The sequence below is a fragment of the Coregonus lavaretus genome (assembly GCF_964263955.1).
Source record: "Coregonus lavaretus genome assembly, chromosome: 7".
In the NCBI taxonomy this organism is placed as follows: domain Eukaryota; kingdom Metazoa; phylum Chordata; class Actinopteri; order Salmoniformes; family Salmonidae; genus Coregonus; species Coregonus lavaretus.
In genome coordinates this window covers 25,566,729-25,592,072 of record NC_139994.1, presented here as the reverse complement: position 1 = coordinate 25,592,072, position 25,344 = coordinate 25,566,729, and the positions used below count along the sequence as shown (strand labels likewise).

The 25,344-nt window shown below is 46.8% G+C and overlaps 1 protein-coding gene and 1 pseudogene across 2 annotated transcripts; one reads left to right on the top strand and one right to left on the bottom strand.

The window, feature by feature from the left end:
• Positions 1 to 506: 506 nt before the first annotated feature.
• On the top strand, positions 507 to 3,463 carry LOC311132468 (uncharacterized protein; the record flags this gene model as incomplete). The annotated part of the gene is made up of 9 exons (XM_084165755.1): positions 507 to 590; positions 713 to 760; positions 883 to 963; positions 1,531 to 1,589; positions 2,004 to 2,073; positions 2,161 to 2,250; positions 2,922 to 3,005; positions 3,112 to 3,216; positions 3,329 to 3,463. The coding sequence occupies 9 exons, from the start codon at positions 507 to 509 to the stop codon at positions 3,461 to 3,463; spliced, it is 756 nt and encodes a 251-aa protein (XP_084021881.1).
• A 3,322-nt stretch (positions 3,464 to 6,785) lies between these two features.
• On the bottom strand, positions 6,786 to 24,063 carry LOC311132022 (phosphatidylinositol 4-kinase beta-like; annotated as a pseudogene). The gene is made up of 11 exons: positions 23,611 to 24,063; positions 11,761 to 11,988; positions 11,263 to 11,496; positions 11,019 to 11,128; positions 10,794 to 10,898; positions 9,071 to 9,194; positions 8,844 to 8,957; positions 8,427 to 8,578; positions 8,009 to 8,139; positions 7,629 to 7,749; positions 6,786 to 7,476 (listed from the first exon to the last, which is right to left on the bottom strand). The product of its transcript is annotated as a phosphatidylinositol 4-kinase beta-like (transcript).
• Between the last annotated feature and the right edge of the window lie 1,281 nt (positions 24,064 to 25,344).

Sequence of the window (25,344 nt, the reverse complement as noted above, 5' to 3'; positions counted from 1 at the left end):
AGGTAGTCAATCACATTATTAGACAGTCATAGCTGATTAGTAATAGTACACATTACCATGTCCTCTATCTCCACAATTGTGTGTCTTATTAATCACAGAGCAATCTCTATAATTAGGGGATGTCTTTGTTTTTCAGCCAAATAGGGAAGACTCTGGTTTTCCCTATGAGAAGTTGCAGCTGGTTGGGAACTGGGGTTCGTTTCATTTCCATTACTGGAATATCCATTATGGACGAGTGCAGGTACTTCAGACATATTCTTAACATTTATGAACACACCTGTGTATTTGAACTCCCAATTGTCTCTGGGTTTTCTTTTGTATGTCTGTCCCTAATTGAAACCTAGGGGAAACTTGTCATACGAACATCATGTGGGCTCTATATCACTGCCAGGGATTATACTCAGAACTGAAATCGCCTGCCAAATGTTATAGACATCTACAGCTAACATATAGAGAGAGGTCTGGAGACTGAAGGAGTTTTTTCTTTATAGCAAAATGAAGAGGACATGCATCACCTGTGCATTGTGAGGGGAGTGGAGAAGCAGCTGTGGTGGAGCAGAGTCATCCAGGAAAAAATCCTGGACCCATGGGTGAGAGATTCTCAACTGGTCTTTCGTCTCAAATGCACCTGATTTGTGTCAAATGACGCACATGCTATAGGTCTACTTATATTTCCTGGATGAAATGTAATGTTTCTCTGTCTCTTTTAAAGGGTCTCGTCCAGGTGGTCCTCACCAACAAGAAGCTGATTGGTATTAAGGTACAGTCAGGCAATTTTTCACAGAAAAAATGTAAAGTGGCAAATGTCCATTTACCTATTTGAATAAATACATGTTGACAGAAAATGAAATTACACGTTCTAATCTCTTGCCTCATTTTTAGTTCCTTGGTAGCAGGATCCATGGACTCATGTCCGGCCTTGTCAAGAGGAGGTCTGAGTTCACCTATTATGAGGATGCCCAGGTACACCCCGTGTTATGATTTATTTCAGTGTTTGGTTGAGGGGTTTTCAATATGGTGGTTTTCAGTGTTGGGCTGACAGTGTCACATGTTGTGTGTTAAACAGCAGGTGGATATCTCCACCACAGTGGAGGGGTACCAGGAGAGGGGGGATGAGATGATGGCATATCAGTTCTCCACCTCTGACATCATCACCACCCCTCATGAGCCGTCCTCTGGCTCCTCTCACCAGTTCCCCCAGAATTCTCCGCCTCCCCCTTTCCCTTCCGATTCCCCTCCCAGTCCCCCTCCACCTTACCACTCCACCCAGGACCAGGACCAGACCCCTGACAGCACTCCTCAGGTAAAACTCTTTCTACAGTCAATAATTCTTATTTCATTTGTACTTGTGTGTACAGGTGTGTGTCATTGTTTTGGTATCGATAGGTTTGTGTTGTCTGTCAAGGGTCAAGTTGTTAGGTCAAGATGAAAGTATTGTTATGATGTCACTGAATGTTTTGTCTGCTTCAGTTGATGTTGCAGGTGAAATGCAGTTTAGTAGAGTTTAAGTTAATGTGATGTCTGTTTTAGGAGTTTGAGGAGGAGTTTGTGGAGGAGCAAAATAATGCTGCAGATGTGCCCCAGTTGCGGTGGGTTCGCTTTCATGTGTTCATCTATAGTAAAAACCTTTGCTTTGAAATAATCTGCCCAATATTGTAGTTATACAGATGTAGGATCTTAATTTGAGACAGTTTGCTACAGCAGGAAAATAATCCTGCAGCAACAGGATACATTTTTCGTTAGGGCAAATCAATCGAGTCTAAAATTTCAAAGTGGAAATTACAAACTTGAAAATTCCAAATACGCTACAAGTTTGCATTTCCTGCCGTGCAGGAAAATTCTCAGCAACAAAAGAGTGATCAAATTAAGATCCTACATTGGTATGGTCTTTCTGAATCCTGCAGTTATAATATAGGCTAACATAAAATTATTTCTTAATTTCATGGCACTGATGTTTTAGCTTCTTAGGTTTAACATTTGTTATTGAACATTTCTATTTACAGGCGTTACTTTGAAAACCAAGGGACAACCAACTTCTCTCTGAGGCTGGCCGCTATCAGACGTGCTATGGAGGTGAGAAAATGTGAATTTAGCACCTTTTGTATTTCACATCATGAACATTTCTGGACTATTTGTAAATGTACTGTCTTGTTCTCACAGGCTCTGACATCCTCAGACAGTACCTCCCTCAATTACCTCACCCACGCTGGGAGGATGGTGTTGAGTGGACTATCCGAGCTCAACCAGCAGGTAACCAATTACATAATTGTGCAACGTTCATCAGACCAGATATATAGTTCCCACTGGGCACAGATGTCATTTCAACGTCTCGTTTTGATTTACATTTGGTTGAGTTGTCAACTAATGTGAATTCAATGTGAAATCCCCCCAAAAATTAACGTAATTGGATTTAGGTTAAAAGACGAAATTCCCTTACGTTGATGACTTCTTTCAAATCCAATCAGTTTCCCACTTTGATTCAACATCATCACATTGACATTTTTTATTGATACAACATTGATTCAACCAGTTCTTGCACAGTGGGTTACATTTAGGCAACAGTGATTCATAGGGTTTAGTTGAAAAGTTTCAACGTCATACTAGCCAAACAATCGGAGGCCCTTTGAATTACAGACCTGAATCTTTGAGTTTATGATCTAAGTTTTAAGGAATTTTATGATTGTTTTGTTTTGAGGATGTGAGGCAGTTTCAGCAGGCCTACGACCTACTGGTGAACTTCATTAATGAGCCAGCAAACAGGGAGCGACTAGAGCAGGAGATGGCTCTCGTAGGAGTAGGTCTACATGCAAGCTTGAGCGTTAGCTGCAGGCACCGTCTTCTCATCTAACATCTACTCAATGAGACTTTCTAAAGTGCTTGTCAATGAAGATTATGTAATTATCCTATTTGTTTGACTTCAGATCGACCGCATCAACTTCGCAGATGTTTTTTATGAATTCGTTCTACTAAGCCTTCTAGAAGGAAAGACATCTCTTCCTATATCTGTAAGTGGCCCTAAGAATGGAACATCCTGTTGTTTATCTATGCTATACACACTGTTGTCATATCAGATCTGAAGACACTCACTCATGTCCCCTGTTCCTTCTCCAGGAGCCTGGTAGCTTCCTTTATCTGCTCCTGCAAGTCATAATGAGGATTGACCCTCCTGGAGGAGCCTGGACAGAGGCTGCTGAGAACTTCTACCTCCTCGTTAAGGTACATTTGTCTCTCTCTCTCTCTCTCTCTCTCTCTCTCTCTCTCTCTCTCTCTCTCTCTCTCTCTCTCTCTCTCTCTCAATAATAGTTGATGATGTGTCTGTTGTCAACAGGACCAGATGAAGGCATGGCTAGAATCCATCTTCAACCTCAATGAGTCAATCTATGAAAGCCGAGATAGGCTCTCGGGGGAGGTGATGCGGAATCTAGAAATACAGGTTGAGTTCCTGCTGTCCAGCCTGGATTAAGGTTCCCAAACTGAGCTGAGGGCCCCATCACAAAATAAAGTGTTTTGCATTTAAACATTATCTGTCAATCGTAAACAAATGTTACATCATGTGTAGGGGAGAGTGGGGTAAGTTTAGCAATTTTTTACATTCAGCATTACTCTGTCAAGGGAAATATAGTATTCTTTCAAAAATATACAGTATCTGTCACGACTTCCTCCGAGGCTGCCCCTCTCCTTGTTCGGGCAGGCTTCGGCGTTTGTCGTCACTGGCCTTCTAGCCACTGCCGCTCCTCATCTCATCATTCCATTTGTTTTGTTTTGTTTATTATACACACCTGGTTCATATCCCCTCATTAGTACCTGTATAAGTGTTCCCTCTGCCCCCTTGTCTTTGTGTGTGATTGTTTATTGTGGAGGAGAGAGAAGCTCGGTGGAGCTCCATGTATTTTGTATCGCCAGGAATATTCCCTGTGTGCCTTGTATTTTCCAGTGCCCCTGTTTTGTGCACTGGAGTGTTTTTACTAGGGGTGTAACGATCCATCTACTACATCGATGTATCGATTTATATTCCTATGATCCAACTACATCGATCTGTGCTCGGCAAGTTGGCCTTTTGGACAACATATATCGATCTAACATCGTTTTAAAATGTAATAAATCGATTGTATCGATACTAGGAAATAACCCATTGGATTTAAGCACGTCAGACTTTATATGGATGTTTTTTCTTAGCACTTTTAATGATAAAGTCTTTAAACATTACTCGATTCACTCTGCCTATCCGTGAAGTCATCGCGCCAGCAGCAGCGCAAAGGCGCCAAGACAACAAAGCATAGCATGGCGGATGACAGAGGAGAAGCCGACGAGCTAGAAATTATCAAGCCACCATTGCGGTCCTTACAAGAAACAGGAATCTAGGAAACTTCACCTGCACTGTCCAGTATCCAGGTATTTATTTCAGTCACACTGGTTGAATTTTTGGCTAAAAGGTTACTGAATCGATTTCAAGTCACTGAATCGTTTCGGATCGTATCGTTCTAAATGAACCAATATCGTCCTTGAATCGTATCGACAACCACGAATCGTGATACAAATCGAATCGTTGTTAAAACGAATCGTTACACCCCTAGTAGTAGGTGCCAGGCACATGCGGTTTGAGTGTGTCAAGGACTGCAACGCTGCTGGGTTGTTCACCCTCAACTGTTTCCCGTGTGTATCAAGAATGGCCCAAGGACATCCAGCCAACTTGAGACAACTGTGGGACGCATTGGAGTCAACATGGGCCAGCATCCCTGTGGAACGCTTTCGACACCTTGTAGAGTCCATGCCCAGACAAAGTAGCTATAACCCTAGCATTAGAAGTTATTGGCTGCATTCACACAGGCAGCCCAATTCTGATATTTTTTCACTAATTGGTCTTTTGACCAATCACATCAGAGCTGATCAGTCAAAAGACCAACTAGTGAACATACTAGAATTGGGCTGCCCGTCTCAACACAGCCATAGTGGCATCAGCGCTGCAAATTATTAGTATTCATAATATTTATTTAAAATCGCCAGTTGATTACAATAGCCTACCATAGCACGTTGAGCGTCATTCCATATTAAACTGCTGAACTAACAATAGTCGAGGCTAGTCTATCCTTTATGGGAAACTGTATAAATCTACTGCAACACAAACTACTAGTCTGAATGAATGTCTATATATGTCATATTTATCAAAATGTTAAAAACCAAGAAAAGTAAAAAACTAAACAATTTCCGATTTATTGAATGAGTCATGCATTTAGTCTCGACATGATAAAAGGTCAGTCTCTGTACCACGTGAATGTTCAAAACAAGGAGAAATAAAACAGTCCAACAGACAGAGGAATGAGAGAAACACTCCCATTATTTACATAATCTGCTCAAGGACAACCCTCTCTCTGGATTGGCCCGATGTCACGAACGTCAGGGTAAGGAGTAGACCAAGGCGCAGCGTTGCAGGCAAACATACTCATTTATTAATCGAAACGATATCAAAAACAACAAAAGACGGAAACGTGACAGTACATGGTATAACACAACCAACTCGAAACAAGAACCCACAAACACAAAGTGAAAACAGACAATTTAAATATGGCTCCCAATCAGAGACAGCCAGCAAACAGCTGACACTCGTTGCCTCTGATTGGGAGTCACTTAGGCCAACACAGAAAACAACAACCTAGAACACCCAACATAGAAACAACCCACACAGAACGAACACACCCTGGCTCAACATACAGAGTCCCGGAGCCAGAGCGTGACAGTACTGCCCCCTAAAGGCGCGGACTGCGACCGCGCCTCAAAAAGAGCAAAACAGGGGAGGGCTGGGTGGGCATACCTCCTCGGCGGCGGTTCCGGCTCCGGGCTTGACCACCACCCCTCCATAATCCCCCCATAGCTTCCCTGGTCCGGTCTGACCCCGCTGGCTGGATCTGGACTGGACATCGACGGAGCAGATTGCTTAAGCTCCGTTGTGGAGCAGCTGACCTGTACCTGATCATGTACCGGACTGACGACGCGCACCCCTGGCTTGGCGCGTGAGGCAGGAACGGACCGGACCTGGCTGACGATGCGCACCCCTGGCTTGGTGCGTGGAGCAGCAACGGACCGGACCGGGCTGACGATACGCACCCCTGGCTTGGTGCGTGGAGCCGGAACGGGCCTCACCGGACTGACGACTCGCATCCCTGGCTTGGTGCGAGTAGCAGGAACAGGCCGGGTCGGCCTGGCGACGCGCACCGTAGGTTTGGTGCGAGTGGCAGGAACAGGCCGGACCGGGCTGGCGACGCGCACCGTAGGTTTGGTGCGAGTGGCAGGAAAAGGCCGGGTCGGGCTGGCGACGCACACCGTAAACTTGGTGCGGGTGGCAGGAACAGGCCGGACCGGGCTGGTGACGCACACCGTAGGCTTGGTGCGTGGAGCAGGGATGGGCCGGACTGGGCTGGCGACGAGCACCACAGACTTGGTGCGGAGAGCAGGAACGGGCCGGACAGGGCTGATGAAACGCACCACAGACTTGGTGCGGAGAGCAGGAACGGGCCGGACAGGGCTGACGAAACGCACCACAGACTTGGTGCGGGGAGCAGGAACAGGCCATACACCAATGGTTGTTATAGTCCTTTTTCCCCTCTCTTCGGGTTGGCTCATTCTTGATAACCACAGAACTTTCAGAGAACAAAGAAAATGTCCATTAGAAAACCTCAGCAATTGATATGTCTTGTGCTTTCGTTGTCGTTACATAGTGGTTTCTCAACTTCTCAAAGTCAATTTTGCTCTAAGAACAAAAATAAGTACATATATTCTATATATATATTCTATATGTACTGCTTTGTGATGCTCTTGCACAATTGATCTACAGTTATTCATTTTTCATCCATTCTGAGAAAAGTCTTCTTGGCTCCTCTGAATATAGACCACTCCCACATTGCCCCTCCCCCTTTTCAATGAAGTACCTTCTCCGATATTGATACTTATCCTTTTCGTGTGTGATTTGAACTGTGCGTTATGCCTCGTTTTAGAACAGTCAATGCGGTAAATGTCCTATGGATAGGAGGACAAGAGGGAGAGGAGGTGCGGACTCCCCCTCCACAAGGCCAAAACAAGGAGGGGGTAAACAGTGGTCCGTCTAAGACAAAGAACATACCGAGTTTGCAAACAGGTCCTGTAGCACTAGTCTATACACAAGTCCATTTTCCTAAATGTGCTGCTATGGCAAGCACACATGCGTGAGTCCATATGCACATGTTCACCACCATCTTTATATGTATGTTTGCTTGCTCTCCCATGTGGTTGTCCCATGTAGTAGAGTTTGGTGTCGAACTGTTCACATGATGCCGTTGGTGAAGTACTGGAAGCCGTCGTAAAGCTTGGTGGTGATGGAGCGCATGGAGCCATCCACCATCTGCTCCACCAGCACCTGTAGCTGCTCCTCCGTCAGGCTCATGTGGAAACGTTCCTTCAGGTAGCGGATGGTGCTGGAGCCATGGAAGCAGGGTAGGTGAGAGCCTGGTGGGGGAGGAGAGAGGGGAGACCCAGGGAGAGGGAGTCAGAGGAGTTGCAATCCCAAGACCACAGAGAAACCGGGCAGATAGATAATGTTTATGGAAAAAAACCACAACACACTGGTCATGCTAATATACCGTTTTAGCTAACAGTACCTTGCTGCATGATCTCCACTATTTGGACCACCTTCTCCATGTGTTTGCGAGCAGCTATAAGGCCCTGGAGCATCAGCATCTTGTAGTAGTTGAACATGTCTCCATCCAGGCCTCCCATCACCTGAGAGAACCACAGACAACAGAGGTTAGTCTTTACACATAAAAAACCAACAGGTTATGCAGGCTACTGCAGCTAACCAGCAAACTCGCTAATAGCATCTTTGAACACTAACAAATGTATGCATTTATGCAGTGAACATTTTGTGAGGTTTCTAGCTAGATTGTTAGGCAGCTAGTTGTATGATCAATTCCACAGTGTTCTCCAGTTTACACTTATATGACAATGCAAATTCGCATGCAGTATAATTCATTTGACTCACATCCACAAATTCGCTGGTGAGCTTAAAAGCGGAGGTCTCAAAGCCCAGGTTCCTGGGCGAGCTGGACAGGATGAAGCCAAAGTCAATGTTGATTATGTGGCCCTGAGTCCAGGAGGATGTTTCCATTGTGTCTGGAGAAAGACAGAAAGGAGATGAGGGATAGGGGAACTGAGTAAAGGGTATAGGAATAGAGGAGAGGGTGGGATGTGGTAGTTGATATCAGACCACAAAAACTGTGTTTACACAGGCAGCCCAATTCTGACCTTCTGACCAATTATTGGCAAAAGATCAGAATTGTGCAGCCTGTGTAAATGTAGCCAAACAGGCTCAAAGACAAAGGAAGCTAAGAGGGGAAATGGAATATGTGAGTAATGTAATGAGTGAAACTGAAGAGGGGTGAAAAGGGAGGGCTGCCCACCTGTCTTTAACCTGCAGCAGGTAGCAGATGAGACTGTAGCCGGCGCAGCTCTCCACAAAGTTGCACTGGGCGGTGAGGAAGGCCTCGGTGGTGTAGCTGCCGTGCTCCTGCAGGAAGTAGTCCAGCAGAGACAGCTGGCTCTGCTTCCTCACCTGGAGCACAGAAACAGCATTTTGTATGAAATAGCAACAGACACAGTATTCCATTAGAAAAAGCTACCGACACGGCATTCCATTAGAATTAGCAACTGACACGAAATTCCAGTGCGTGATCAACCATTACTTAGATTATCAAAATCTTTCATCCCAAGAGGTACTGGATTACATAGCTAAACAACTCGGCTTGAAGTTATTGTTAGGCAACTTTGTCATGAGATTTCAAGTGCACAATTGGGTCCATCTCATTTTCTCTGCTCACCTGGTGCAGAGAGACAGCGTTCAGCACGGGCTCGATCATCCCGCTGTCCGATGACATCACCAGGATCTTATAGGGCTTGATCCACAGGGGGACGTGCTCCTGCTCCCAGATGGACTGGAGAGGAAAGGGGAGTAGTGGAGCGAATTAGTGATTGAATGAATGCTAATAAGAATAAATAATTCAGAGCATTTCTGTGGAATGGGACTCTACTGTGGAGAGTCAAGTACCTGTAGCTGGCTGAGCACCTGGAAGGCCAGTAGCTCTTGCCTCAGGTCGTCCCCACACTTCACGATGACCGACAGCAGCCGCCAGTTTGGCAGGTGACCGTAAGGGGAGCCCTCCCTTATCCGCCTGAGGGATGGAGAGAGCGGAAAGAAATAGTGAGACACAGCAAATGACTTTACAATGCCACAATGTGTTGTCTTCGCTGCACTAAGTGGGACAGACATGTATCCTCGGGTGGGGGATTGTGTATGCCCATCCATTTTGTCTCTTCTAGTAATTACACTGCTCAAAAAAATAAAGGGAACACTTAAACAACACAATGTAACTCCAAGTCAATCACACTTCTGTGAAATCAAACTGTCCACTTATGAAGCAACACTGATTGACAATATATTTCACATGCTGTTGTGCAAATGGAATAGACAACAGGTGGAAATTATAGGCAATTAGCAAGACACCCCCAATAAAGGAGTGGTTCTGCAGGTGGTGACCACAGACCACTTCTCAGTTCCTATGCTTCCTGGCTGATGTTTTGGTAGTGGTAGCATGAGATGGAGTCTACAACCCACACAAGTGGCTCAGGTAGTGCAGCTCATCCAGGATGGCACATCAATGCGAGCTGTGGCAATAAGGTTTGCTGTGTCTGTCAGCGTAGTGTCCAGAGCATGGAGGCGCTACCAGGAGACAGGCCAGTACATCAGGAGACGTGTAGGAGGCTGTAGGAGTGTGCATGTGCATGTGTCTGCTCAAACGGTCAGAAACAGACTCCGTGAGGGTGGTATGAGGGCCCGACGTCCACAGGTGGGGTTTGTGCTTACAGCCCAACACCGTGCAGGACGTTTGGCATTTGCCAGAGAACACCAAGATTGGCAAATTCGCCACTGGCGCCCTGTGCTCTTCACAGATGAAAGCAGGTTCACACTGAGCACGTGACAGAGTCTGGAGACGCCGTGGAGAACGTTCTGCTGCCTGCAACATCCTCCAGCATCACCGGTTTGGCGGTGGGTCAGTCATGGTGTGGGGTGGCATTTCTTTGGGGGGCCGCACAGCCCTCCATGTGCTCGCCAGAGGTAGCCTGACTGCCATTAGTTACCGAGATGAGATCCTCAGACCCCTTGTGAGACCATATGCTGGCCCTGGGTTCCTCCTAATGCAAGACAATGCTAGACCTCATGTGGCTGGAGTGTGTCAGCAGTTCCTGCAAGAGGAAGGCATTGATGCTATGACTGAATCCAATTGAGCACATCTGGGACATCATGTCTCGCTCCATCCACCAACGCCACGTTGCACCACAGACTGTCCAGGAGTTGGCGGATGCTTTAGTCCAGGTCTGGGAGGAGATCCCTCAGGAGACCATCCGCCACCTCATCAGGAGCATGCCCAGGCGTTGTAGGGAGGGCATACAGGCACGTGGAGGCCACACACACACACACACTACTGAGCCTCATTTTGACTTGTTTTAAGGACATTACATCAAAGATGGATCAGCCTGTAGTGTGGTTTTCCACTTTAATTTTGAGGGTGACTCCAAATCCAGACCTCCATGGGTTGATACATTTGATTTCCATTGATAATTGTTGTGTGATTTTGTTGTCAGCACATTCAACTATGTAAAGAAAAAAGTATTTAATAAGATTATTTCATTCATTCAGATCTAGGATGTGTTATTTTAGTGTTCCCTTAATTTTTTTGAGCAGTGTATATTTCTATGTACCAATCACCCACCTGACTTTCTCCTGCCAGGGCTCCTTGAGCGCCACAGCGGACGGGTCCTCCGGATCTTTCCGGAACGTTGTGGGGGTGTGGGCCAGGTTCTCTGATAGACGTCGCCTAAGACAAAAGAAACATGCGGTTGTAAAACAGCTATCCAGACCAAAACTCTATAACAAGAAAGTCTTAAAGACAAACTACAAGCTAGCAGGGCAATTCTGTCAGGCAGTGACCCTGTACCTGATGTCGCCAGCGGCGATGAAGACAGGCTCCTTGCTCTCCGTGCTGGTGATGCTGTCCACAGAGAACTGGGAGATGTTGTCACTGCTACTGGTGTGGCCTTCTGGGAGCTGGAACCATAGAAGGACCCCAGAGTTAAAAGTACATTCAAATCTGATTCACCTCCTCCTTCCCCAACAACCTAGTCATCAAAATGTGACTTAAAGTCAGACGGTGCCACCATGTGGTTGCCATGGGTACCTACCTCCACTTCCAACTTGCCGATGTCATCCACGGCCCAGGCCTCGTCGTCGTTGTCGTATTTGGGCACGGTGGAGAAACTGCCGGCGCGCTGCTCGGCTGTGATGCCAACGCACTCCGGGAGGAGGTTGTCCACAGAGCGGGCGCTGCGGATGCATGTCTCCGGGATGCGCAGGGGAATGCCGGACGTCTCGAACCTCTCACACTCCAGCACCTCCACGTAGATGATGTACGGGGCCTGAGACGAAGGGGAGAATGAAGAGGTCACTGGAGTTCTAGACCTATTTTTGTAAGGTACATTTATGCAGGAAGTCCCATTGACAAAGAGCATTGGGGCCCACTCCATCTAAACTCCAGGCTCCTCAGGAAATAAATAACAAACGAACAAATGAGTTAACTAATTAATCGTGTCAAACTACTAGGCATTCTGGTCACCTTGTTTTTGGAGCCTGTTGTGTGTGTGTACCTCCTTATACATGTGTATTACAACAAGTTGCCTCACCTTATCTTTGGAGTTGAGCACCACGGCCTGTGTGTGGGGCACGCGCACCACGTGGTGGTCGAAGGCTGCAGTGGGCAGCCAGACGCGGGCTGGCAGCTTGTGGTTGAGCTGTGACAGCTCTGAGATGAGCTGCCAGGTCTTCTGCTCCTTGGTGGGCAGCGTGGCCAGCCGCTTTCCGATGCCCATCAGAGACTTGATGAACTCCCTCTGCAGCGTCAGGCGCAACGGCTACAGAGAGGAGGAGCAAGGTTAGGAGGAGGAGAGCTGGTTAGAATCTAGATCAAGACAGATGTCTTTTTGTGTTCTGAAGACATTTACAACAAGCTACAGCAAATAACAAGTGGCACATCTTTTTTTTAGGGTCCTTCCTTGAATGACTGCACACACAAAAAAAAAAAAAAGAGGCTGAGAAAGGAGGGAGGAAGATGTGTATAATGGGAATTGAAAGAAGGATGTTTTAGGAGCGGAATCTGAAGAGAAAACCAAGGGGAGGTATAAGACTAAGAATGCATGGGCACAGGGAGAAAGAAGCAAATAAATTAAATTCTGTCAACCCATTGCAGTACCACATTCCAGCACCAGAGATCAACACCACAATGGTTAAAATGAGAGACTTGAGCGAAACCCAGATACCAAACAAGCTCTTGGGCCTTGGAGATGTTTAGTCAACTTATGGTGTCCAATATCTTCATATTTAAAGTATGAGCAATATTCAATACCATTATAGTAGGTCAAAGTACAAATCTAGGAAGTCCTTTGTTCTACAGTCCACCATTAAGGCTACTTTGAAATTAGATAACATCTCAATCATAAGGTTACTATATAAAAAAAGTACTTACATTTTGTTTTGTTATGGAAACAAGTTCCAATTAAGTAGGCTAACATATGGGACAGTTAACATTTTTGTTAAAATACTTAACACACAAGAAAAAAAGGTTAATTTGTTAGTTCTTAGTTAAAGGTAGACTCAGTGAAATGTATGTTGCCACGAGCAGCACAGGAGATATTGAGATGAGCGAGATAAAATACTTTGCTCACACAGTCGCACTGTTACAGCATGGTAGCCAAGGGACCAAAACAGCGGAGAAGTGTCACGATCGTCTGAAGAAGCGGACCAATACGCAGCGCGTGGAGTGAACATGATGACTTTATTTAATAAAGCAACCACGAAAAACAACAAATGACGATAGTGAAGTCCTCTGTAACACTGACAGAAACATGGAACAAAAACCCACAACCCAAGGAGAAACCACACAGTTTAAATATGGCTCCCAATCAGAGATAACGAGCCGACAGCTGACACTCGTTACCTCCGATTGGGAGTCATATGACTAATCAAGAACAATACCCAAACATAGAAATGAACAACTAGAATACCCAACATAGAAATACACCCAAACAATGAAAGTGAACAACCCTGGCTCAAATAATCAAAGTCCATGGAGCCAGAGTATCACAGTACCCCCCCCTAAAGGTGCGAACTCCGGGCGCACCAGCCTACAGTCTAGGGGAGGGTCTGGGTGGGCGTCTGTCCATGGTGGCGGCTCTGGCCCAGGTCGTGGTCCCCACCCCACCTTAGTCACTATTCGCTTCCGTAGCCCCCTCCACCTGACCACCCCCCAATTAAACCCCACTGGATTAAGGGGCGGCACCGGACTAAGGGGCAGCACCGGACTAAGGGGCAGCACCGGACTAAGGGACAGTACCTGACTAAGGGGCAGCACCGGACTGAATGGCGGATCCTGGCTGGCTGGCTCTGGCGGATCCTGGCTGGACGGCTCTGGCGGATCCTGGCTGGCGGAAGGCTCTGGCTGATCCTGTCTGGCGGAAGGCTCTGGCTGATCCTGTCTGGCGGAAGGCTCTGGCTGATCCTGTCTGGCGGAAGGCTCTGGCTGATCCTGTCTGGCGGAAGGCTCTGGCTGATCCTGTCTGGCGGAAGGCTCTGGCTGATCCTGTCTGGCGGAAGGCTCTGGCTGATCCTGTCTGGCGGAAGGCTCTGGCTGATCCTGTCTGGCGGAAGGCTCTGGCTGCTCCTGTCTGGCGGAAGGCTCTGGCTGATCCTGTCTGGCGGAAGGCTCTGGCTGCTCCTGTCTGGCGGAGAGCTCTAGCGGCTCCGGTCTGGCGGACGGCTCTGAAGGCTCATGGCAGACGGGCGGCTTTGCAGGCTCAGTACAGACGGGCAGTTCCTGCGGCGCTTGGCAGACGGACAGTTCAGACGGCGTTGGGCAGACGGGCAGTTCAGACGGCGCTGGGCAGACGGACAGTTCAGGCCCCGTTGGGCAGACGGCAGACTCTGGCCGTCTGAGGCGCATCGTAGGCCTGGTGCGTGGTGCCGGAACAGGAGGTACCGGGCTGAGGACACGCATCTCAGGGCTAGTGCGGGAAGCAGCAACAGGGCATGCTTGGCCCTGGGGACGCACCGTAGGCCTGATGCGTGGTGCCGGAACTGGAGGTACCGGGCTGAGGACACGCATCTCAGGGCTAGTGCGGGGAGAAGCAACAGGGTATGCTGGACCCTGGGAACGCACATAAGGGCTAGTGCGGAGAGCCGGAACAGGGCATGCTGGACCCTGGGGACTCACATTAAGCCTAGTGCGGAGAGCAGCAACAGGACGCACAGGACTCGGGAGACACACAGGAGGCTTGGGGCGTGGTGTAGGCACTGGTGGGAAAGGGCTGGCGACGCGCACCGTATCCCTGGTGCGAGTGGCCGGAACAGGCCGGGCCGGGCTGGCGAAGCGCACCGTATCCCTGGTGCGAGTGGCCGGAACAGGCCGGGCTGGGCTGGCGAAGCGCACCGTATCCCTGGTGCGAGTGGCCGGAACAGGCCGGGCTGGGCTGGCGAAGTGCACCGTATCCCTGGTGCGAGTGGCCGGAACAGGCCGGGCGGGGCTGGCGACGCGCACCGTATCCCTGGTGCGAGTGGCCGGAACAGGCCGGGCCGGGCTGGCGAAGCGCACCGTATCCCTGGTGCGTGGAGTAGGAACAGGCCGGGCTGAGCTGGCGACGCGCACCGTATCCCTGGTGCGAGTGGCCGGAACAGGCCGGGCCGGGCTGGCGAAGCGCACCGTATCCCTGGTGCGAGTGGCCGGAACAGGCCGGGCTGGGCTGGCGACGCGCACCGTAGGCTTCGTATGAGGCTCAGGAACAGGCCGGGCTGGGCTGGCGACGCGCACCGTACACTTAGTGCGAGGGGCCGGAACAGGCCGTACCGTACTGGGGACACACACTACTGGCTGTACCTCGGGATTAGGAACGGGCCGGACCGGACTGGTTACACACCCCAGTACCTCTCGCCGTGCCTCTACACCTTCCTTCCCTGCTTTTCCCAGTAGCCCCCTTAACCTGGTAGCCTCCTGAATCCGTCCCTTCTCTGCCTCCGTCAGCCCCCTTAACCTGGTAGCCTTCTGAATCTGCCTTGTGGCAGCCTCCTGCTGCTCAGTCGCCCAAGCCATGTGCCCCCCCCCAAAAACTTTTTGGGGTTGCCTCTCGTCCTTCCGACGATGGCCCTGCCGATGCCGTTGCTCCTCTCGCCGTCGCCTCTCCACCGTCTCGTTCCATGGTCGGCGATCCATACCATCCAGGATCTCCTCCCAAGTCCAGGACCCTTTACCGTCCAACAGTTCCATCCATGTCCAGACCCTTTGCTCCTGGACGCGCTGCTTGGTCCTTTTATGGTGGGTTTTTCTGTCACGATCGTCTGAAGAAGCGGACCAATACGCAGCGCGTGGAGTGAACATGATGACTTTATTTAATAAAGCAACCACGAAAAACAACAAATGACGATAGTGAAGTCCTCTGTAACACTGACAGAAACATGGAACAAAAACCCACAACCCAAGGAGAAACCACACAGTTTAAATATGCCTCCCAATCAGAGATAACGAGCCGACAGCTGACACTCGTTACCTCCGATTGGGAGTCATATGACTAATCAAGAACAATACCCAAACATAGAAATGAACAACTAGAATACCCAACATAGAAATACACCCAAACAATGAAAGTGAACAACCCTGGCTCAAATAATCAAAGTCCATGGAGCCAGAGTATCACAAGAAGTTGAGCCTCGCACTTCAACGCTCTTAGTTGTTGTGGAAATTGACCCACTATGCTGTTTACTTTCTGCATCTACGTCATCCCACTGAGTCTACCTTTAATACCAGGTAGGCCAATTTTTGCCACATGAACTACTGCCAGTGGCGTATTTGTTGCTTAGGACTACCATGTAAAATGTGTAAACGTGTGTAATTATGACTGACTTTGACTGACTCTCCTTCAGTAAAGGTTACTCCAGGTGTCTTTACATTTAGCTGAGTCTCCCCATTCCAAAACTCCCAGAAGCATTTTTCAAAAACATGAAGCAAGTTATCCGATTACAGAGAGAAAAACAACCCAAGGGGTTGAGACCATTGCACTACATGCCAATGTCCATACTTTTATACCACAAAGAAATCATGCCCAATGCATACATGTGCTAGTTGGTGTGGACATTGAAACAGAGCCTAGAGGTGGCGTTGACACACAGATTAGGGCTAGGGCTGTTGCGGTGACCTTATTACCGCCAGTCACGAGTCGTGACCGCAGTTAAATTCCCGTTGGTAAAGGTACTCCCAATCCAAAACTGCGCAAATGAACGGTGCTGATGGATAGCCTACCAAACTTGCTAATGGCCTGGAACTCAGTGCTCTATTGTCCCTCTAATCACATCATGATTTAATTTGAATAATCTGAATGATGAGGACAAATAATTATGGGAGTTACAGTTCCTGTTCCGAAATGGACACGGGAAAGCCCCGGACCCAATATGCATACATTTTTAAAAACTCTCCCGAAAGGACAACTGGTCTGATCCGAGTGAGGGAAGCAGCAGAAAAGCCAATTGTTTTGCTACTTTATTCAACGGGACCCATGGGAGGGGAGAGAGCGAGAGCGAGGCTGTTAGGGAGTGGAGGCCGTTCGGTGTGTGTGTGAATGTATGAGTAAGCACCATGAGCCTGAGAGAGAGACCGCAACCACTGTTAACTTCTTGCTAGTTATTTATCATCCAATCCGATTATTCAGTACCTGTCTTGACTGTATCAAACTGAGAGAAGCTAGCTAACTCGGCTAATTGAGCCTAGCCATAACATTACTGCGCTTTTCACCGTCCTACAGTTAGCCTACACATAACTCCACTCAGACTATAGCGTAAATAGCAGCATACCCGTTGGCTTTTGGTCGTGTTAGCCTCTCATTTCACTTTTAATTCCATCTTCCATTGATTAGATCTCCCCCTCTCCAAATCATCAATATATAGAGTTGCATCATGCAGCCCTTTATGTTTTGATTTCTAAGACATTCCCTGGTTTATAAGCCTATCACAACTAAATCAATAATGGATTTTATTGTGATGGCTATATTAAAAATGTACTTTGACTTTTTAAAATCTAGATGTTCCAAAAGCGCGCTAAACATGTTTATGTTACTTAACGGTCAATTACCGTGAGACCGGCAGTCATTTGCATGACAATTACCGCCTGCCAAAATTTCATGACCGCCACAGCCCTAGTTAGGCCTATTCAAAACCACAGATTTTCCAGGACGAGGAACCTGTATTTCATAGCATTTCCTTGGTCTTTTTGTGTTGACAGGCAAACCAAGCAGCTTCCTTAGCATTCTACTTTTGTAGTCAAATGTCAAAATGCCTTTCCTGTGAAGAAGTGTATTTTCTGGATCATGACCAAACGTCATGACTTCCTGACATTACTTCCAGAGTGGACAGGACGTTCTGTTGAGGAAGGGTCCCCGAGTGTTACTGGGATCGGATTTCCCTATTCAAAACAACTGATTCTGGACCCATGCTTAACGAGGCAAAATAATTGGTGTTCCAAGTGGCTGTGTAACACTTCCCAAAATGTAATTCATAGATTTGAAAAGGTAGAGTGGATATCTGCTCTATCATATAGAGTCGAGTCCTGTTAGGGCTGGCACAATTACCGTATATATTTTACCTTTATTTAACTAGGCAAAGTCAGTTAAGAACATATTCTTATTTACAATGACGGCCTACACCAGCCAAACCCAGACGACGCTGGGCCAATTCTGCACCGCCCTATGGGACTCCCAATCACAGCAAGTTGTGATACAGCCTGGAATCGAACCAGGGGGTCTGTAGTGACGCCTCAAGCACTGAGATGCAGTGCCTTAGACCACTGCGCCACTCGGTTATGGATGAAGCAAGCACAAAAATAAAATAACCTGTCTTTTTTTTTGTGGAACAACTGTTCATGGACTCAACAACATGATGAAACTTTGCTCCTTGCTGAAACAAGCAAGGTGTTGTAGTAAACGAGTCTTCTGCTCTATTGCACTCCATTGTAAAGTGCAAGGGTGACAATGTACACTACATTACCAAAAGTATGTAGACACCTGCTTGTCAAATATCTCATTACAAAATCGTGGGCATGTTGGAAGATGTTGGAACATTGCTGCGGGTACTTGCTTCTACTCAACCACAAGAGCATTCGTGAGGTCGGGCACTGATGTTGGGCGATTAGGCCTGGCTCGCAGTCAGCGTTCCAATTCATCCCAAAGGTGTTCGATGGGGTTGAGGACAGGGCTCTGTGCAGGCCAGTCAAGTTCTTCCACACCGATCTCAACAAACCATTTCTGTACAGACCTCGCTTTGTGCACAGGGGCATTGTCATGCTGAAACAGGAAAGGGCCTTCCCAAAACTGTTGCCACAAAGTTGGAAGCACAGAATCGTCTAGAATGTCATTGTATGCTGTAGCGTTAAGATTTCCCTTCACTGGAACTTAAGGGCTTAGCCCGAACATTGAAAAACAGCCCCAGACCATTATTCATCCTCCACCAAACTTTACAGTTGGCACTATGCATTTGGGCAGGTAGCGTTCTCCTGGCATCCGCCAAACCTAGATTAGTCCGTCGGACTGCCAAATGGTGAAGCATGATTCATCACTCCAGAGAACGCGTTTCCACTGCTCCAGAGTCCAATGGCGGTGAGCTTTACACCACTCCAGCCGACACTTGGCATTGCGTATGGTGATCTTAGGCTTGTGTGCAGCTGCTCGGCCATGGGAACCCACTTCACGTTGCTTCCAGAGGCAGTTTGGAACCCGAAGACAGACGATTTTTATGCGGCATGCGCTTCAGCACTCGCCGGTCTCGTTCAGTGAGCTTGTGTGGCCTACCACTTTGCGGCTGAGCCGTTGTTGCTCCTAGACGTTTCCACTTCACAATAACAGTACTTACAGTTTACCGGGGAAGCTCTAGCAGGGCAGGAATTTGACAAACTGACTTGTTGGAAAGGTGGCATCCTATGACGGTGCCACGTAGAAAGTCACTGAGCTCTTCAGTAAGGTCATTCTACTGCCATGGTTTGTCTATGGAGATCACATGGCTGTGCTCGATTTTATACACCTGTCAGCAACAGGTGTGGCTGAAATAGCCAAATCCACTAATTTGAAGGGGTGTCCACATACTTTTGTATATATAGTGTATTTGACCGCAACTGGATCCAAATAACTGAAAATGTAATTCTCATGCTGATTAGATTTTCAAATATGTAATGCATTTCAGGAGTCTAGCCTAAAATGAGCAATTAGCTGTAGGATACTTTCCGGAATGTACCTGTATAGACAGTAACTGCTCACCCAATAGACATGTAACCAAAGTACACGTTGCTGATGACAACTGCCTTGGGGATAGAGTCGACAGGGAGACCGAGCCTGAGGCTTGGGTTACCTGCAGAACACAACAAGGTGTGGCAGAAATGCATTTTCTCTGTGTGCATGTACGTCAGCAGTAGAGCAGACGCCCTTTGCACTTGTTGTCCAGGTGATTGTTGAACACAGGGCGACGTGTTAGAATACCATTTTGTAAGGGCGGAGCTAAAATCGGGTGACAACGCATAGCTCCTCTGTACTAGCCTATCTGATGAGGAAGTCAGTCTAAAGACCTACAACTGATTTTACAGCAGTCAAATCAATGTTGAGGCATTTGCCTGCCACCGAACGTCTTTATGTTCAAGTGAATAATGCTGGGCCCGACATTGATGCTTGACCGAACGGATAAGTAAAAAACAATAAATCACGCTAAAAATCAAACAATTATGCTACCCCAATCAGAATTTGATCAAAGTGTCCTCTGTTATTGTAGGCCTACAGGCACGAGTGGTCTTTCAATCATGCAGTCGCAAGATGTGTTTTTGAGATCAAAGCGAGACTAGCTCCACGTGAACATGTTGATATTTAATGCTAGTTAGTGAGCTATTTACCCAGTTATAGCCAATTTTTGGTCAGCAATGAAAATCTTGGAAAAGTCATGGTGTGTCCATCACCTGCATGTGTTCAAGTGGGTAGTTGCCAGAGGAGAGAGGGGGTGAGAGACATTGCGCAGCAGGTAAAATAATGATATCGCCTATAGACTAACTAGATAGCCATTTCAAAACATAGTGAGTGGCTGGTTCTCGCTAGTTAACTATTAGCATGTATTAATGTCATTGTCATGTCAGATGTCCTATATCCAGATAAACTTTCCACCGGCACTCACGTATAACCGCAAATGGCCGACATGCAGTTGATACAGGTGTGTTGATGAAACCAATATTGCATACTCCGGTTGTAAAACAGTCTCTCAAACGCTCAGAATTTGCTAGCATTCTCCTCTATTCAATACTGGCCATGTAATTCTGACATATATATACACACACATATATATACACACACACACACACACTACTGTTCAAATGTTTGGGGTCACTTAGAAATGTCCTTGTTTTCAAAAGAAAAGCAATTTTTCGTCCATTAAAATAACATCAAATTGATCAGAAATACAGAGTAATACGCGCTTTCTATTCTGGTTAGAGCGCTGTTCTGTGAAGGGAGTAGTACACAGCGTTGTACAAGATCTTCAGTTTCTTGGCATTTCTCGCATGGAATAGCCTTCATTTCTCAGAACAAGAATAGACTGACGAGTTTCAGAAGAAAGTTCTTTGTTTCTGGCCATTTTGAGCCTGTAATCGAACCCACAATTGCTGATGCACCAGATACTCAACTAGTCTCAAGAAGGCCAGTTTTATTGCTCCTTTAAAATCAGCACAACAGTTTTCAGCTGTGCTAACATAATTGCAAAATGGTTTTCTAATGATCAATTAGCCTTTTAAAATGATAAACTTGGATTAGCAAACACAACGTGCCATTGGAACACAGGACAGATGGTTGCTGATAATTGACCTCTGTACGCCTATGTAGACATTCCATTAAAAATCTGCCGTTTCCAGCTACAACATTAACAATGTCTACACTGTATTTCTGATCAATTTGATGTTATTTTAAAAATGGACAAAGAAAATGCTTTTCTTTCAAAAACAAGGACATTTCTAAGTGACCCCAAACTTTTGAACGGTAGTGTATATAGAAACAGAAATAATTTGTGTAAAGCGACAGCTGCATCTGTAGTTAAACTCCTCATGTATGTTTACATTGAATCCCACTCTGGGGGGGAAATGGTGCTATCTGAATCCACCACAGTGCCCCAGCCCGGCGGCTATGTTGCCAAGACGACGCGAGGTGGGCAGGAAGAGGGAAGTATTGTGGCGGAGAGGGCATACCTGGGCACTGACAGCTGAGCCCAGACTGTAAACAAAAAAGGGCTGTAATGCAACACCCACCCAATCTGCACTGCGGGGGTGGAACCACTCACATTACAGCGCGGCTCAAAATTGTGGACATATTTCACAGCATTCTTCTTCCTCTTCACTGTGATTGGTGCCTCTTGGTTTTTCCTCACTGTTGCAATCCAGCCAGAGGCCAAGTAAAAAGATCAAAACAAAATTAGTCAGGTCAGTCCTTAGGCCAATAACCAGGACTAACAAGATGGCGTGTGAAGCCTTATCAATAAGGACTATCAGTACAGTATTTATTATCAAAGCAAAATTGACTGCTTGGCATCCAACTAGTGATCACTGTGTACTAATACCACAGAGTTTCTAAACCCAGAGGCGCAACACGCGAGACTTCCCATAATGCTTGCGAAGCAGACTCAGCAGACCAGACCAGGGTTTGGTAAGTTAATGGGAGATGTGAAAAATGTATTCTTAGTTGTTAAGTTTCTCGAAATCTAAATGCAACACAGATTCAAGCTAGGCTTAAGTAGCGGAAACTGTCATTACTACAACCTCATGAAAGTGACAGGTTTTTATTTGACAAAAACTTTGATATAAAGTTGTTTTTGTTGAAAATAAAAACCTGTCACTTTCATGAGGTTGTAGTAATGACAGTTTCCGCTACTTAAGCCTAGCTTGAATCTATGTGCCTTTGATTTGACGGCCTGCACGACCGTTAAACCCGACAATGTGTTTCTGCACATGAGCTTAGCTAGCTAACGTTGCCAAAACATCACCTACAAGCGTGATCGGGGATTTCTATTGGAGAAGCAGTTTCTGCCCATCTTTGCTAATACATCCTAAAGAGCAAAGTCAATAAAGCGAAGTGCCCTTGAACTCCTTTGGGCTGTTGGTTGCATTCTGTGGATTGTTAATGTGCTCCACCTGCCCTACAGGATTCTTCACAGCACAGACACAGATTAAACAGGGATCACTGGCCACAACAACATCAGCAGGGAGGTTTGATGCAGGCATATGTGGGGAAGGGAGGGGAGGAAAACAGAGTGAGGGAGAGCGAAAGAGAAGGAGAGGAGATTAGCTGAGAGAGGGATGGGTAGAGGATTTTAAAAAAGGATGACAAAAACAGGCACAAAAAACAGAATAGAGAGAGGTGAGAGAGAGACTAGAGGTGAGAGGAAACATTGGTAGTAGGGAGAAAATGCATTACACAGCAAAATGCCTGGGAGAGTCCAAGAAAGCTTTGAACGAGGGGAGAGGGACCGTCTTTCTGCTATAGTTCAGGACCTTGGCCCATCTAAAACTACCCAATTTGATTTCTCATAAAATAACTGATCCCATGATGAGAGAGAGAGAGGACTGACAGAAGGTTGCAAGCCAGACAATCAGTGAGACCGAGAGAAAGGCCAGACAAGAGGAAGCAGAAAACTTCCACCAGAACCATATCGCTCGTCAACACTGACACAAATCATGCCCCAACACAAACATGCTCACAATAGCATCTGCTAAACAATCTAATGTCTGCAATGATAGAAAGTGACCAATTTTTTCACCAAGCTCTCCATTCGAGAGGGACCCACCCTCAACCTCACTCTGACACCAGCTGCAGAGCAATCTGGCTGAGACGTCCAGCCAAAAAGGAGAGGGAGGACACTGCACGCCCAAAACAATAGGGAGGGAACTCTGGAGATGTGGGACAGATGCTACCTAACCCCACCCCCTTCTTTATTAGTTAGACTGAGGGTAGTCTGGCTAGACCATAGAAAGAGCTGGAATAACGCTCTTCAATGTCCAAAACTCGTACTCCTGGGCTCCCAAAGAATGTTCAATTTTGACAGAACAGTTTTTGCACAAGTAATATTATTGTGAGACATGGAAGATGAGCCTGCAAGTCGCAAGCAAACGCTGCACCTGCGAATAATAAAAAGTATTGCTGACTCAGCACACTTCAGCATGGCTGATCCAAGCTTCCCTTGCTGAATCCCACAGTGTTCTGTAGGACAACCATTTACTACTGACACACAGATGGAGAAAAACTTGGTATTCAGGTTACTCAGGGTTTCCTGTGCTTTATCATCCATAGGGACTATAAAAGAGAACATGTATGCAACAGTCCTACTATTAAAGATTAAAAACGTACAAAGACATTCTATACTCTACAACTCTGATCCCACTCTCCCTTCCCTCTTTTTGTATGACAAAATATGTTAAAAAAGGTACTCACCTCATCGTAGCCGCTTTCCACCTTGGGGTTGCTGGCTGTTCTCCTGAGGCTACTCCCCAGGCTTGTGCAATGCGTGGCGTCCGACTTGGATCGCTGATGTGTCCGCTTGGAAGGCGAGAGGTAGGCATCGGCAGGGATGATTTGGCTGTCGGGGGCCGGGGGCGGCTCCACGGTGTGCCGCTGGTGGTGTCGAATGTGGGCAACGTCCCGCAGCCCAGGGCTGGCGTCCGCAGCACCGGCGGGACCCACACCTTTAGAAGCTGAGTGGGGCTTTAGTTCGTCTGAGAGGATTAGCTTGCGCAGCTTGGTGCCGCGCGAGTGGCGCTGGGTAGAGATGTGCATGTCGGAGGAGTAGGCGCCGAGCAGCCATGCCGTCTGCAGGGAGAAGGCAATGCTCTGGCGGCAGCGGTGCACCACGTAGGGCCGGATGGCGTCGCCCATATCCTCGTCCATATAGGAGATGCAAAAAAGTTTGGTTAAAATTAGAGCTAAAGTTAAAGATGACTATATGGGAGTAAGAGAAGAAGAGTCCCATTTAAAGGTCCAATGCAGCTGTTTTATCTCAATTTAAAATAGTTTCTGGGTAACAATTAAGTACCTTACTGTGATTTATTTGAAATTAAAATGGTCAAAAAGAAACTAATAGCTTCTTAGCAAAGAGACATTTCTCAAGCAAGAATTTTGATAGGACTGTCTGGGAGTGGTGTGAGTGGGGAGGGGAAAACTAGCTGTTATTGACAGCGGTTTGGAGGTGTGATGTCACCAGGCAGGCCAACATTTCGTCTCACCACCATAGAATGACATTTCAGGCGTCTTTTAAAATGGCTCTTACACTAAAAACGGCATTGTAATCTTTCAGAATTTCACTGTTATTCCAACCTCAGTGTGGAATATATATAAAACACAGGAAAATCATGTTGACTACACTAAGGTTTTTAAGCAAACCTGGGACTTGAACCAACTATGAGAAGTCGGCATTTGATTTACAGTACTTACGAACAAAGGTCAGTTCAGGCGGTTACTGCAGTTTTGCGAAGGTCGGATATACAGGCCCTTTTGAAGTAGCTTCAGGGGGAGGGAATTTCAGCAACACACTACAGTACTAGACCACACCTTGAAGTCTTAATCGTCGCCACTTCTTGCTTTGTATTTAATTTGTCATGTCAGTAAAGGAAAATCTAAACAAACTCATGGTGTCCAATGACTAATTTGTCTGGTGAATGTCATTCATTATTTCACAATTGACTCATTCAACCAATATGTAATGATACTGTACACAGCTGGTTTTATATCTGTTGTTTTTACCTGCCAAGCTCCATTTTCTAATTCTTGTGGAAACATTTTTGAATGTTCTTAAAGGGTTACAGTGGAACCGGACACTAAAATGGAAGTTACTCACGCATACAAACACACATATTTATTTTCCACTTGTTGCAGGACCATTGCAGTTTTTCCAAAACCAATCATAGGTTTTTCTTCCCTTGCAGCCTCTTCTCTTCTGGCTGCCTTTGTGTTCTTTGGTTTCCACCTTTCTCATATCTTCCTTTGTCTTGAGGTCCTCCTGTTTCTTCTAGTCAGCTTTAATCCGTTTCTGTGTAAGTTTATCCCACTCGTTCTCACTCTTAAAAGCAGCCAGATACTTGTTTCTGACTACCTTGACCCATTTCTCCTTTATGAAATCCTTCTGGGCCTTCTTAAACTTAATATCTTTGTGATGCCTCTTTTGTCCCAACT